Source organism: Anser brachyrhynchus, assembly GCF_964034855.1.
Source record: "Anser brachyrhynchus genome assembly, chromosome: 1".
Lineage (NCBI taxonomy): Eukaryota > Metazoa > Chordata > Aves > Anseriformes > Anatidae > Anser > Anser brachyrhynchus.
The window spans coordinates 61,793,577-61,809,470 of record NC_137694.1 but is presented as its reverse complement, the minus strand read 5'-3'; the positions used below and the strand labels follow the sequence as shown (position 1 = coordinate 61,809,470).

At 41.0% G+C, this 15,894-nt stretch overlaps 1 protein-coding gene across 2 annotated transcripts in view; it reads right to left on the bottom strand.

Annotated features, from left to right (window-relative positions):
* Positions 1-538: 538 nt before the first annotated feature.
* AGK (acylglycerol kinase) overlaps positions 539-15,894 on the bottom strand; it is a 31,644-nt gene continuing 16,288 nt past the window's right edge. The window contains exons 8-16 of one of the 2 annotated variants that reach the window (XM_080582606.1): positions 13,916-13,985; positions 13,032-13,111; positions 10,936-10,993; positions 8,853-9,000; positions 7,978-8,075; positions 7,088-7,158; positions 2,741-2,825; positions 1,779-1,807; positions 898-1,006 (exon numbers count right to left, since the gene is read on the bottom strand). In XM_080582606.1, coding sequence (XP_080438732.1) covers positions 1,802-1,807; positions 2,741-2,825; positions 7,088-7,158; positions 7,978-8,075; positions 8,853-9,000; positions 10,936-10,993; positions 13,032-13,111; positions 13,916-13,985 — 616 coding nt within the window. In that variant the 3' untranslated portion in view covers positions 898-1,006; positions 1,779-1,801. Of the gene's footprint in view, positions 1,007-1,778; positions 1,808-2,740; positions 2,826-7,087; positions 7,159-7,977; positions 8,076-8,852; positions 9,001-10,935; positions 10,994-13,031; positions 13,112-13,915; positions 13,986-15,894 lie in introns of both variants that reach the window. The other variant, XM_080582605.1, reaches the window with a different exon arrangement.

Genomic DNA, 15,894 nt, shown 5'->3' with positions numbered 1-15,894 from the left:
GCATAAGGAATGATGAGCAGTGATTACATTAAAGAGAAGAGCAACCAAGTACAATGAATAAAAAAAGTTATTTGGATGCCCTCATTTGTACTATATTACTACAGGAATAAAAGGAATACTTACAAGCTCAGTTGGCTTGTTAAAGAGTCTTTCCACTTGGACTCCACACAGCCTCAGGTCAATGATGATATTCTCCGATTTGCTTCAGTGTAACATACCTAAACTTAATCAAAGGAATATGTTTCTACTATGTTATTAACTGGAGCTCTATGGTGTTGAATCTAGCAAGATGAAAAGATGACGTAAGTATCTTACCAAGATACATACTGGAAGTTTTCAGTCTTCCTCTGAAGCTTTGTGTCCCTGATCTCCAATTTATTTTGCAACAGAGTAGACAACCAATTACCTGTTTTAATATGGCAATTCCAACATTCCATATGCATTCTTCGCATTAGTCCCCCAAAACAATTTTTTCCAAGATTCCAGCCTTCTTGAGATTTATACATAGGTAGACAAACTCTTACAACACAAGGACAAGTGTGCTTTCATTTTACTTTAATATACAATTGCATTAAAGCAGTAGCATCTGGCACACAGCACTTAGCCTGCAGTGCTGTAAATGGAACACTGATGACTTCTTCAGGGGAGGAAAAAAAAATGCCATCAAGTTAACATGCAATTCTTAGAATTTTAATTTGCATTATTAGCCCCTTTGAGACTAGCCAAATAGCCACCTTCAGTGGAAGTTCCGTGTGCATAAAATTGCCGATTGGCTCATTAATCTGGTAGGGTTAATCCATTTACTGAGGATGTGCCTTGAAGAGAACCTGATAAGACTGGTGAACACTGGCCCCTTTGACATGAAGTCTCACTGTACTGCTGCACGGAGCATCTGCTCTCTCATTCGGGGATCACAGAAGAACCGGAGTTTCCGGGGTAATAGCTTCACCTCCACAGGCATAGCTTCATATTCCTCGTTATCAATACCAAAGGATCCCTCAGCACCCTGTGTACAGATAACGGTGGTGATCAGGGCTAAACAGCAAACAGATTATTTCAGCGATGCTCCAGTACTGATACCTGCTTTTACTAATTGGCTGCAGTTGAATGCTTTGCTGCGTGCTAACCAAGATGACCACCTTCCCATGCCTTCCAGCCCATTTGGTCTCAACAACACAGCGAGGGCTATCCTTCACTGCGCATAACATATTAAGAGTCTGCTGCATAAGATGTTACCTCAGTTAGTTGCTAATTGGTGATAATTAAATGCTAGGGAGCCTTAATGACCCACATTGTTTATACTGAAAGATTCTTTGCTATTGGAACTATAATTATATGCACTTAGCTCGTGGTCTGCCAGCGGTGACACAAGCTAATCTGCAGAAGTGCCTGTTAAATAATTCCTATTAAATCCATGTTACAAGCACCTTTTGGTATTTATTGATCCAAAGCGTGAGATGCAAAGTAATTCACAGGTCAGGAATTACTCAGCAGAATTTTCCTGAGCTTTTTCTTTAATGTTGATAAAGTCACCAGTGATTAAAACCATTCATCAAAATGTCATGTTGACCTTAAAAAAATCTGGTGTCTGCTTTGCATGCGCTACACTCACTCAAGGCAAGGCTATGTCACATTGATACTGAAACTAGTTCCAAATAAGATGGTACATCAGAACAGCTCAGACTGGAGAAAGTAGCATAGGTCCTGTAAATCACAGATCCACAGCAGTCCACCTGGATCAATGTATCCTGCTTCTCTGCAAAACTGGTGAGACTCACCTGAGCTGTCTCTGGTTCCTTCATCAGATCTAGGTCAAGGATTCAAAGAACAACACTACTTTGAGCCATGCACAAATATTCTGAAGGTGTCAACTGCAGTATGAAGAGCTCATTTTATACCACAACCCTTTCTGAGCTCAACACTCCAGAGTATTCTTTAAGAAATGCAAGACTGCCATGATACTAACTGGATGCAAGTATTAGGATGCTGGCTCATCATTACATCATAATTCAGGGTTTTTGCTTGGTTGATACAGATTTTCTCACTTTTTGGCATGTTTTATTATCCTTTAATATGCAATTCTTTTTTTCTAAACGGTATGAGAGCTCTGTATCATTTGAAGATAGAAATGATCTATGAGATTGACTTAACGCCCTTGCAAACACAAGAAAGTCCTCCCCAAGGCCACAACAGTCTCTTCTTTATAAGACACAACAACAGAGTAATCTAAACAACTCAGGCAGATGCAATTTTGGCTTCTTTTTCAGTTTCATCTATTCAAAGTTTCAAGACACTTCCCTGTGTTGATCTGAGCCCCACTGTCTTGCGTCTGCCTCCCCTGTCTACATAACACTTCTAATATTTAATCTTCTTCTCTACAGCATAATCCCTTCTGGGGTAAAATGTAACTGAGAAATTCAGTCTTCGATACTATGGTGAAGGCGTGCATATTCCATGCACCCAAGTAAAAGACCCTTTACAACCACCACTGCTGTATATATGAAGTTCTGTCACTATTTACTGGCTGAACAAAGCTTCCCCTCTAGTTTGCAAACCACTTGGTCTGTAATTCTAGTACATGTGTCCTGGACAGGGACTGAATTGCTGAACTGAGGAACTGAGTGTCTCATCAACTGTGTAATTAATTTCCCAGATTTGGAGTAGGGAGTTCTTAATGTGTGGCATTAACTGGCACCAAAAAATAAAATGACAAAGTTTCCTATCTCCCTCAGCTTCTTACCTCTGGAAGCTGCAAGATGCATCTGCTGGCTTGGATGCACTGACTCCCTTCAGGGCATGTATGTGGATCACGTATCTTTTGACTTCTGTTCAAACAAAAAGAGGCAAGGTAAGGAGGAAGTTCTGTCAGAAACAGCTATTTTTAGAGCTGACACATTGTTATGTGTTGGTAAATCACTATGCATTTGGTAAACTTGGAGGTTATATACATATACAAATACTTGTGGGCTTAACTGTGAGAAAATAAAACAGACATTGCCTCTTCTGCTGCAATCAGTACATATCAGTATGCGCTGACAGACTCCAACCAACTTCTGCTCTGAGGTTCACTGAATACATTTGCTTGTCCTTTCATAACGCTTTTGTCCTCCTCACTTACATGCTGAACTGTACAATTCCCACACTGGATGACTACCCTCTCCTCAAATTCCACGCACCCATGTAACTCACCAGCAGCCTAAAATAATCTAGCCAAAAGAACCTGACAGTTATATTGAGCCACTAGGCCATCATCAAACCAAACCAAGCAACCAAGCGACCAAAACTCTTCTCACATCACCACCACTCAGCATGGTTTCTAACTAGTTCCTTCTAATCATTCTTGTGTAGAAACCTGCAGATTGTCATTTTATCCATTCCAAATAGAACACTCAGTTTTCTCCGTTATTCTCTCTCTTCTGGTGCCCGTGAGATTCTTGGTTACAATACAGCACTTTGAGAAGTGCTGCTTTCCTACTTTGCTAATGTTGAACGGGGGCACATAGAAGGCAGTTACTTGTCTTAGGAAGTTGGTGATACAAGTGCAGTTTGGTCTGTTTCAAATCTGAGGTTGCTGTCCTATCACTGGATCCACCACTGAAGGAGAGCATGGTGCACTTCCTTTTCTCAGAGCGTGCTGCTGCAGAGTGCACACAAATTCTTGGGTATGCTGACCTCTCCCTGGTCTCCTGACTGAAAGCACGCAACCCTTTGGGCCACCTTTCACACAAGGTACACCACACCCCACCCTCAATTTGGCCTCCTTTCCAGACAGACAGCAACACGCAGGCAGTAAAACGGACAGCAGTTACGTGGCTAATATATCACAGCTTTCAAGCACAGTTACTGCAGATATTTCTTGGACAGGCAATGCCAGCTGTCCCCAGCTACTCTGTCTATTCTGTAGGCTGATATGGAAGTAGACTATATTTAAATAACCTCATGTTGTCCCGGTTAAAAAAAAAAAAAAAAAATCACAAAAACATGTCAGACACACCCTATACACCAAATAATCCATGCCCAGAGGAATGTAAGCTCATTTTAAAATTCCAGAAAATCCCAGAGAGAAAGCATGAGAAGAAAGGCTGAAACAGGTGAGGATAACCAAAGACAAAGGAAGAAAAGCAAAGACACCAAAGGAAAGGGCAAGGAAGGACAAAAGCAATATTAACTACAGAAAGTTTGGTTTTAATCCAATATGTGTATACTAAAAGATTAATGAGTGATTGTGAAGGAATTAAACATCCTCCTGGCAATATAAATTATAAATAATTGATGGTATGCAATACTGTCAGTTTATACAGTGCTGTACAAACAAGAAGCAGGATTCTCTGCTCGAGGTTTAATCTGTTCGCAGTTTAACATATAAGGTCCCAGATACTGCACTCTGGTGAGCAAGTAGATTTTTTGGTTCACGAAGGTAAATGAGGCTCTACATAAATGTGAATATGGGATCAAGATAAGCTCAACAGGGATGAGATACATAACTAAAGATTAGTCAAAGGAGAATGCTAGGAGAGGCAAATAGACAACTTCTCCTGCAGTGAATGCCTATCTAGTGACCCTGTGTTAAAGGATCAGGAATCACTTCCATGCGATTCAGCTTCTTACTCAAGACAAGACAGCAAAGCAAAACAGCATCAAGAACAAAGCCTAATAGCAACATTTTCAATTGATCATCTTATCCTACTCCACACACTGAATTACAAAAATACAAGCAAAAAGAACCTACTGTAGATAAAACACAATTTTAACCTAGTTCTCATCTTCAAAAGCAGCTGATGTGAAATTCTGTAACAAAAACACAAAACCAAAGAAGTCTTCTACACTGTAGCTGGCAACTGCATTCATGCCCTGGAGTGACTGCTCTCTGTGTTTCCACACACAGAATCTGAGCTGGCTATCAGGACATAGATTACTGGTGCTACACTTTCTGGCTTCCCTTCTCCTTCCCTTCAGCACTTTCTAGCAGACACTACGGTGTAACCACCTGCTCTTCCCCTGCCTCATTTGAAATATCACCTCTACACCTGCTGCAAACACTCTTGTTCACACAAATCTGATACACAGCCGCGGTTGCCCTCCAGCGTTCTGATGCATTGCCCCCAGCCACACAAACACAATGCCTGAACCTGCACTGTAGTTTCCCCTGCAGGATGCATGGCTTCCTCTGCGATCTACCAGTTCTGACCAGATCATGTCAGCGTCCTCTTCAACAGAAAAATAACTTGTTAACTGTACTGATACAGTATTTTCCCTAAAAACATTCTCAACGCCTCCAAATTCTGGGAGTATAAAACTATGCTTTAAAAACAAAACAAGCAAAAACAAAACAAACAAACAAAGCTTCTTCATACATTCCCAAAGGCAAGCCCTGCTGGTGCTAGGCAAGGGGGAACCTGTAACAAGGGCTTGATTCAAATGCAGCTCCAAAATGGCACTGCACAGTGGAGAGCCACTCTGAACACCCTGATTTTGCCTTGCAAAAAGAGGGCACTTTATTTCTGTTCTGACTCCTCTCTGTAGAAGTAACTGGTCCCTCCTGTTGCTCCACCACATACACCCCTCTTTCTCTTTTGTTGTTACCTACAGACTGTGGGCAGTGTTTAATCAAAAGAGCTTGTTTCTTTGAACTTTGCTTGAAAAGCAGCTCAAAGCTTTTGGCACTGCCTCTGATTAGCTAGCCAGCAAGGCATGTTACCACTCATCAGAGGCTTTTTCCATACAGCAGTGTAAGTGCAGTCAGAAGAACGTGACACACTACTGCATGAAGCATGTCCAGTTCACATGGGAGATATTGTACACCAGGTGTAGATTTGACCACCTCTCCCTTATATCACCCAAAATCATCCATGTTTTTTCTGGTAGCAAAGTGTTCAAGAACCCCGTATACTGTCTCTTTCACTTTCCCCTTAAGAGGTCAAACTCCTCTTGCTGCTAATGGGAAAATCTCCTCCTCCTTTCCCTTCTGCAATCTTTAAAACAAAGATTTCACTCTCAAACATATATGGTCCACATGGCTCATGCAACTTAAAAGCAGTTGCAGCGAGCATCCGAATCCACTGTGCATGCACACATCAGAAGATCCTATTCCCACTGAGGCTCGTGGGATGATCAAATAAGGGGCTTGCTGCTGCTATTAGTATCATTAACAAGACACATGCAGGAACTCTTAGGGTGATGACAACCAGATAAAAATGTATTCATATCTTTCCATCTGATTTCACTAGAGGGGGCTCTACGACCAGAAAACAGCATTAGCAAATATAATAGTAACATATGGAAGAGTTTAGTAGGACTAGATTTAGTAGGAAAATCAATTGCTAATAAAAACTGAATGGAAGATGCAATGTATTTGCTAGTGGGACATTATGCAGGAGCTGGAAAAGGCAGCTCTGATTTGTATTTGGTGATAGCAGATAAACAAGCACATTACAAGACAGCATTCCAAGCATAAGTAAGGCAATACGTGTTCACTCTTTTTCTACATGCTGCTTCTTCATACCTGCAGCCACCTTGCTCCACACACAGGGAGCACCAACACATTTAGTTAAAGTCACTGTTTCAATTCACATCTTCCAAAGTTCCTCCAGCTCAGACCTCATATCTCAGAGTAGTTACTGAGCCAAGGGAGCCTTTCATTTAAAAGCTGGGCCTATCTTGTCAGTTTAAAAAATCCAGGTACCACTAGCACAAACATATCAGGTCTGTGACCCTTCTCTTAAACCACGGAACAGCTAGGGCTAAAAGACTCTGAAGTCTTTTGGGCTGCCTATAAAGCTCTGGGTTATGACAGTGTTTTCCAAGCATCATCATTCAATACCAGTGGAGAAAAAGGTGAAAGGTATAGGAAACTGAGAAGCTAGGAAGAACTCAAGGTAGACTGATCTGCCTTGTTTCCAGAAAGAGAAAATTAGTTAAGAGTTTTGAAGAACAAAACCAGTAACCCCCATGAAGCATTACTGACTGATGACCTCTGCTTTGGAATTTTGCAGCACAAAATAAGAGAGAAACATAGTGTACTCCTCAAAATTAGCATTCTGACTTGTACAGAGATTTGGACATCTGTTTGCAGCCTTCCCATACTCACCCTCTGCTCACAAACTGTCCCTTGCTGACAGTATCTGCTTCAATGCAAATATCCATGAAGTCTTCAGTGCGCTAAACAACAACAACAAAAAGATTCAGAAATGAAGCAGTTAACATTTCAAAATGTCACATCCATGATACTGCAAAAATGCCCAGTTCTGTGCCTCACAAAAGGAGGCAGATGCATTTCTGCATTTCATGCTTTTTTGCTTTCTCAGCTTGAGATTCGGAAATTCTTCCCTATGAGGGTGGTGAGGCATTGGCACAGGTTGCCCAGAGAAGCTGGAGAAGCTGTGGAAGCCTTATCCCTGGAAGTGTTCAGGGCCAGGCTGAATGGGGCCTTGGGCAGCCTGGTCTGGTGGAAGGTGTTCTGCTCTTCCACAACCACATGCATTTTCTGTCCTCTAACTCATTGTAGCCCCTGTCCTTTCTTTAGTGCCAGTTCTTTTTAATTCTGTGCTCTGTGAGTCAGGAGAGGAAAAAAAAACACACACACTCCCAGGCAGTCATTCATGCCCACAGCTTCATTCCAGCACCCGTTGATAAAACAGAAGTACTTATGTATCTGATTTCCACTCTCCCATGGGTCAAGAAGGAAAGGAGTGTCCACTTCAACGCCCTGTTTCCTCCTGGGTAACCCTAAAGCTTTTGTTTGGTTAGTGAAACTTTCTTGTCATACAGATTCCTCCCGATCTCACCACATTTGTTTTTACGTAAGTCTCCAGTGCTTTTACACCAGCTCTGAAGTTTGCCCACTCCTAGATTCAATCATGGGCCCCTACTCGCACAGGGCAATGAATTATTTAAGCAGGCAAAAGAATGAGAGTTTTGCAAGAAACAAAACCTGTGTGGGCAGGGAGCATTTGGAATCCAGTTATACTACAGTCTTACTGTCAGATCAAGCTGTCTGTTCTGAGTTGCAATGGAAAGCTCAATGGTGGATAATTTCAGTTCTTCCCAGTCCTCTGGGGCTGCCTCCTGGGGGATTTCTGTGAATCAGAAACAGAATATAACATTAAAGGGAATTTACTTATACAGATTGTCATTTCACTGCTGTGAAGCACAAAACATCAATGCCAGCCACAAAAGTCACTTTGACCCATTGTGACCACTAGCTTTCTTTCTTTCAAACATCACGTTTTTTGGGGGGGAGTACTGAAGGAAAAAAAAAACCACACTGGCGTTCACACAGTAACATGAAAGACTATCAAGCATATTACCTGGCAGCTCTGTAAATCCTTATGCCAAGGATTAACAAATCTCCTGAACTAGTATTACAGGAACATTTAAAAAACATATGAAGTGCTGCTACCAGAAAAAAAATGAAAATCCAATGTTCAGGATGCTCTGGTAACATATACCTTCTATAGGAGAAATCCCCAGGGTTCAGTTTTCACGTACGGGTCCCTTTGTCCATGCTTCCTTCTATCTAAAACACCTCTACGAGGTGACAAGAAGGTGACAAGCCTCTACTAGGAACAAGCAACTGTGAGCCCACTGCACATACTGGCTCCTTCACAAATCCACTTCTGATTATGAGACCACAAGCACTGACAGAACTACCCCTTCCATTTCTGGCAAATGCCACTGTAACTATCTTGACAAAGTCACAACATAAATGTTAGTTAAAAAAAAAAGGGGGGGAAAGGGAAAGTAAGAGAGCGGAAAAGTAATGTAGAAAACAAACAAAAAAAGCACCCACAACTCTGATCTATTAGACAAGCAAAGGCTGTCTGTAACTTTACACCAAAATACACCCACCTCACCTTTTGGGGGAGGTGACCAGTATAAGCGAAGTCGTCTGTAAAGCCTCACATACAAAGGAGGTCTGGATGGTTTCTCCTCTGGCTCTTCTGGAGGTCTCTCAGTTGGACCCAGGTACATGAGATCAGCTTGACGTTTCTGAGGCCATTCCTTGGATTTACATGGAAAGGAAACAAAAGACAGAGGGCCTTTTGTTGAGCACCTGCCTGTTTATTGTGCTTAGTCCTCCAGCCTACTTATTCTGTGCTCACAAGCACTTGTTCCGAGCTACCCAGATCCTACCACTGCCTCAGCCTACTTTTTGGCTCTTCAGGCTGCAGATTCCTATGTGAGATGACATCTCTGCAGCTTGAGAAAGATCACCCCCAGTTCCCAAGTCTACTAATCTACTCCTTCCCTACACCGAAGCGAGGTACTTTCCCCACCAAAAGCAGAGGGTAAAGGGAGGTGTTTTTTTTTTCTGCCAGTGCTGGGTGGGGTGACACAGCTGCTTCAGGGAGAACAATTAAAACTGGCAAGGTCAACATTAATGTCTGAAAGCACAATTGTTTTCTGCGTGGCACCAAGGGAACCTCAAAGAGAACTGCACAACAGGGTCTAGTGCAAACAGGCAGAGACAACAGTGCTGTGTGCAGCCACGGGGCACAAAAATCTGGCAGGCCTTTGTCTTTCAGCACCTTAAACAATTGAGATCTGACCTTATTAGAGCACCCGCCTAGACAGGTGCACACAACGGGTCTTAGGGCAAGTCAGGTGAGCTTTATGAAGATCTGAGGAAAAGAAATAACACATTATTCTCAGCGATACTTCAGATCCATTGCCAGAAATTGATGACCTACAGCAGAACCTTAGCTCCTGAAAGCCTCCAGATGCTGACGCTGGAGACAAAGTTTATTTTCTTTCATTTTATTTTAAAACTAATTTCTGAAAATGCTTAAAATAGAGGACTTACGGACAGAATAATAGGATTTTTTTTTTTTAATGTATTGCCATTTCAAAGGAGAGCTACAGCAAAACCAGCAAAGATAAAGCACACAGCAGCAAGGAAAAGCTAGGATAAGATTAAACTCAACACGCTGGAGCCATTTCTTACACAAATTAACGAAATGATAACATAGGAGGCACATAAAGCAATGGAGAGCACAACTGGGGGAGATCAGGAAGAAACGTTTTTATCTTAATAGCAAGTAAAAGTGGGCACTTCTCTTTAACCTTCAGCAGGTTAAACATATCTTTTAAATGTACAATGAATAACTCACCAGTGAGACTCGCTATCACTGCTGCTCACCGAGGCTAAGGCCTCAATAAAAGTGAGAAAGGGGCTGGAGAGAGGTGAAGAATAGGTTTCTACCTAGATTACCAGCACACAAAATCATCATCTCAAATCTCTTGGGAATGGGGAGTGGGGTGGAAGTCTTTCATGAACGCATTACAGCCTGAACTCCATGGCTGCACAATCTCATCTACCATTGCAGCTCCTGGGTATTTCCAGAGCCTTTTCATGAGGCTCCTTATATGAGAAGAGAAAGGCATGCGAATGAAAATGCCTCATCTTTCATGCAGGTCAAATTTTTAATTTTCCAGGATCATTTTAAAGCAACAGTTAAAGGTAAAATAAAAGCTATTAATCTTCATGTTCGTTTTACTACACATGGAAGCCTGGTTATCAACATTCATGAGCAGTCTAATTATAGACAATTCTGCCAGACGAATAAATCAGAATGAAATGTTTTCATAAGAAAGCCTGTTTAGAAAAGGTGACAGAGCACTTTAATGGTTGTGTTCAGCACCACTGCTGCTCTCCAGCTTCAAAAATGGTTACTGGCTCCCCCTGGTGATCTTGCAGCAACAGATCTTCAGAAATGATATATTTTTAAAAGGTATTCTGCCTCCCCTTCACCTCTTCATAAATCAAGTCTATACCAATCGCTAGGTATTTCAACAAGCTGAGTTTCATTCCCATTTTATATATTGCTACCAGAACTTCAGAAAAAAATACAGATAACATATACAAAGCACAGTCGGCCTTTTCATTTCTCACGTACACACAACCATTATAAACACTTGCCCCCAGTTATTCTTTACCTTAAAAGTACTGAAAAAGTGAGCTGCTTTAGTTTTCAGAGGCCCAAGGTACCAGTACCTGAAAAAAGAACACAGACAGAACTCGTGAAATATCCAGGTGATGATACTGGGAAAGGGAGAAATCTTGCTTCAAGTTACAGCAGAGTTGTTTGCCACTGAAGTTAGTGCTCCCCTACAGCTTTAGCTTCATGATACTACAAGTATCTACACACCACCAGCAGCTTAGCAGTGACATCCCTTTCTGGAGTTACCAATTACCGAAATGCAGTATACAATCTTCACTACAGGCAGCCTGACACCTCAGTAGCAGATTTTTACCTGGTTATGAAACACAAATAGGAATAACTTAAAAGTCTGTGGTCTAACCGTTGGTGGGATGCACAATACCTCCACAATATCCCATAAAGAATAAGGTCGGAGGAAACAAGGAAACAAACAAAGATAAGCACCTTAAGTGGCAAGTGAACAGAACCAGAAAACATTCATCTGCCCCTAAGTACTCTCAGATCAAAATCAATGTTTTAAAAAATAAAAATCCTGTCAGCCATGAAATATTGTATAGAATCTAAAGATGTGACTATATTTAGGTAGGCTTGGTACACATTTTGATCGCTGTCTTGCATCAAAGAAGGTCAACAAAACACATTAAGCACCATCAGCTCAACAGTACTGAAGATGTAAGGATATCATTAACTACTAAGGCATGCGACAGTCACACCATTCCCATCAAGCCATGAAATTGTCTGTAAAATAATAAAACCTCAAAAACAAAGCACACACACGTTTCCACCAGAATAATATTTAGCTAAGGGATAGCCAGACACATTTCTGGAACTGTGGCTTACAAATCAACTCTTTGTAGTTCAGCTGTACTGGAACACACTAAACATTTATTTAGCCCTATATCCCCTCTTTGACAGACCAACAGGGACCAAAACTGTATGGTTATGGAGAAGTATAAAAAGAGGACAAGGATACTGGGCTCTTATCTCAAGCACACTGAGCCCCCGTTCATTTGTGGCTGAAGTGCTTTCCAAGCTGGGCATGTTTTGTGTGCACTCAAAACCATTCGTGGAAAAAAACGAGGTTTGAAGTTGTTCACACTGCCCCAAGTACAAAAGGTGCTGTCATACCTCCAGCACACGGTCCAAGACTCCTATGAAAGGCGACTGCTGCAGGAAAAGATGTGAAGGCCAACACTAGGCAAAAAACAGGGCACGGGCAGGAAGCCTAGTAAGAACACAGAGGGGAGAGAAGGGCTCTTCCTTAATCTTGGGGCTGCGATTAGGAGAGCCCACAACACAGACAAGTCAGCAACTACTGACGTAGCCAAGGGCTGTATACTGCATCTCTCCCATCCCACATCACCTCTCAAACCTACTCAAATACCTACCAGACCCCTGAGGTCTGCTACCTCCTGCTTCCTCACGGATAGCTCATTCTCAAAACACACCTCCTTTCCTTATGGCTGTGCAGCAGCAGACTGTACTGCAATTCCTCACTAGCAGTCTGAGAAGTGAACTGATTTGGCCCTGCTGCTACTTCACCAGATAACACCAGTCATTTGATACACAGACAGAGGCATATTAAACGTCCATTTGGAGAAAACCCAACAATTATTAGTTTAGCATTCAGAAAACAGCCCTCAGACAGTACAATCCACGCCATTCCTGGCAAGAATGGAAGGGCATTTCTACTGCATCTGATGTTCCTAGTCGGAATTGAGTTACAGAGTCTGCATGCATCTTTTCATTGGCAATTGATGAAAAACAATGGTCAACTACTTTACTTAGACTTTCCTCACGGGACAGCTTTTCCCACTGATTCAATCTGAATGAAGTTCCAGAAATGGGCACCAAAAGGCAAGCAGAAAGCAAATACCTTAAGAAATAGTCAGCACTAAATAAATGATTATTTCACATGACAAAAATCCTGAAATGTCTTACACTTACGTGTAACGATAGACCTAAAAGGAGTGGGTGCTTCTGCCTGTGAGAAGCCTACACTCAAAAGAGACTTCTTTGCAACAGGGGGGTATTTCTTTTTAGACAAGATGCTAAAAAAGGTGCAGCTTCAAAAGAATGGTGTTTTCTTACTTGCTAGCTTTCACTCCTGCATCTCTGTAAGATCCCCATCTTAAACCGGTCACTGCAAACACAGGCTGTTCCTTTTCTCCCTGTAAAGAAAATTAAACAGTGCAAAATTGCGTTCTCTTACCTTTTTTCCAACTTTGTTTTTTGAAACTAGAAAAATGTTATTTCTATATAAAAACTGATTTCTGATTAATCCCAGAAGAGAAATTTTGCAGGAAAGGTATGATAAATAGCTAACAGCAATAAAGGTTAAGCAGGATTTAGGTATTACACATTCCATTTACTCCCAGAGAGAAATACAAAAGGTGAAAATTTTAAGAGGTTCATTGATCTTGACTGCACACCCAGCAACAGCCATTTAATTTCGTGGATAGTGTCAGCCAAAAGCAAGGTGCTCTTGTACAGCAACATTAAGCTCTTGCTGCAGAAACGTCTGTTCTACAACACAACAGAAAAATAATAGATACTTTAAAAAAAGGAAACATACTGGGAACAGTCAAAAGTTTTCCCATTTCACATCTTTCAGTTTAAAAAAGAAAGCTATTAATTCAACAATACGTATGAATGTATTAAATCAGCCTAGACAGCTATTGTTATCTTTCACCATTTCTACAGAAATATCAGTGTTAGTAAGTTTTGCATTCATCAGAACTCTCTAAGCCTCCCAAAAATACATTCAGGCATTCAAGTGTTTTCTCCAGTTTAAACCAGCTGATGTCACAGCATACTGTGGAGAAATGACTGCCAACCAAACTGCTGATATTATAAGCTAATATCATGAAACTCACAACAGCATTAAACAGAGGAAAATTAGTCTATTTAAACAGAACTACTGAGAGTAGGAAAGTTTTAGGAATGTTGGGTGCCAAACAAACAGGTGCTTTTACCTTGATCTGCAAGACATCAAGTGGAACGGTCTCTCCCTTCAAAATGGCCAATGTAGCATTAGTAATATGTCTGCAAAACAACAGAGAAGGAAGAAAAGGAAAACAAACGGGTAGGAAGAAAAGAACACACTTTAAAATGAAAAAGGATACGCTTTAAAATGACACTTTTTTTTTTTTTTAATCCTGCAGGCCCCACTACCAATCCTAGTGGGGCTTTTTCTTGTAGTAACCACAATACAGCCCCAAGAAAAGAACTCTGACAAAGTGCTGCACCTCCTTGAAATCAGAAAGCAAACTAGGTGGCTGCAACATGGTGACAAAGCCTGCATTTTAACAAGCAGGAAAAATTCTGACAAGCAAAAGGAATTTCCCAGACAACGCTTTCCAGAGAAGTGCCAGATCATGCAGGAAGAGTTACCTGCTGTTTTGGATAAATCTAAGGATGGAAACATGGTTTTATTTTACTGGTGGCAAGTGTAATAATCTCAGAGGTAAGCAGACAGGTATGAGACTGGTCTCAATTCACTGTCTCTGGGACAATATTACCTCTCCATGTTAACTTGAAGTTTTTAATCAACATAAATCTACCTATCAGCAGTGGTCACGTTGTTTTGGTCTCCATTATGTTGTGGACATTAGTTAAGACAATTCTTATTTCATGTCATAAAAGGTGGCTTCAGACCCTGAAGAATGTATTTCAGTAAAACCTTTCTTCTTTTAAGAAGAAGAAAAACCATCAAAGTTGGGTAAAATTTAAGTTCCATATTGTGCATAATTCCTGTGTTTCAGCTAGATAGGAAAACAAGCAAACAAAAAAAAAATCCACAACCAAATGCAGTTTTCAGATCCAACCCAATACCTATGTGAATCCACAACAGAAATTGCCCTTGGCTTAATCACACTTCGGATAGAGAAGGAAGCTGATACTCCCTTGGGCCTTCTTTTCTCCTAACTCATACCTTTCTGTAAGATCTCTGAAATTCCTACACTCCAAAGGAAAGATCTAATAGTGATGAAGGAACCAAAACCTAAGTATTTCTTCTTAAAATATCACTTCTGCACTTCTTAAGTCAGGTTCTGTTACTGGTGTAGGTTGTTAAGCAGCCTATTGACCAAATTCCTTTCAACTTCAGCAATATGCTGCAGTCTAACTTCCACAGTTCATTACCTGGGGACAAGAAGATCACTCATTTCAAACAGCTTCTTTAGAACCCAAATATAAATTATTATTTTAATCTTCGCTGCTGATTACAGCCTTGCCCATCTTGCTGAGCTTCAAAGCACTCTGGTGGTTTTAATGAAGGATGTTATGCCAGTTGGCTCGTGGATTTTATGTATGATGGATACCAGCAAGGGTTCCGCAAAGAAGAATGCTAATGAGTTACTGGGAGAACCAGAGTGAACAGATTTCAGTAGCAACGAGAAATATATTCGTTAGTATGGGAGGAGAATGTAAATTGAAAAGGAATGTGTGGGGAAAAGAAAGATTAGTTGACCAGACTTTGTATTTTAAAAGTGGACACAACAACCTTGCAACAAACTGAAACACAGGCAACAGATACTGCCAGGCTGGGTCATATCAACGGTGCTGATAGGCAAGATTCAGGTTGTTGGACAGTTGCCATCACAGCGAAGGGCAAGAAACTCTGAAGAAGTCAGTAATGGGATCCAACCTTTCCCATAAAGAAGCACTCATATGCCTTACTGTGCAGATACACAGCAGGTTACATGGGGACTGTTTTCCAGAATTCTTTAACTGAAGAAGGGATGGAAAGAGGATTTTGTTTTGTTTTGTTTTCATATCCTTGCTATTGGATTTCCGAATATTCCTAACAGGCTTGATTCTATTGTGATTCTATTGATCTTTTTTTTTTTTTTGAAACATGCCAAACTCAGCATCACACAACCAAAGAGCAGTTAGCCACAGTAAAGAATTTTATGTTTTCATGATACATACTTTTCCTTCTTTAAATTTTTAG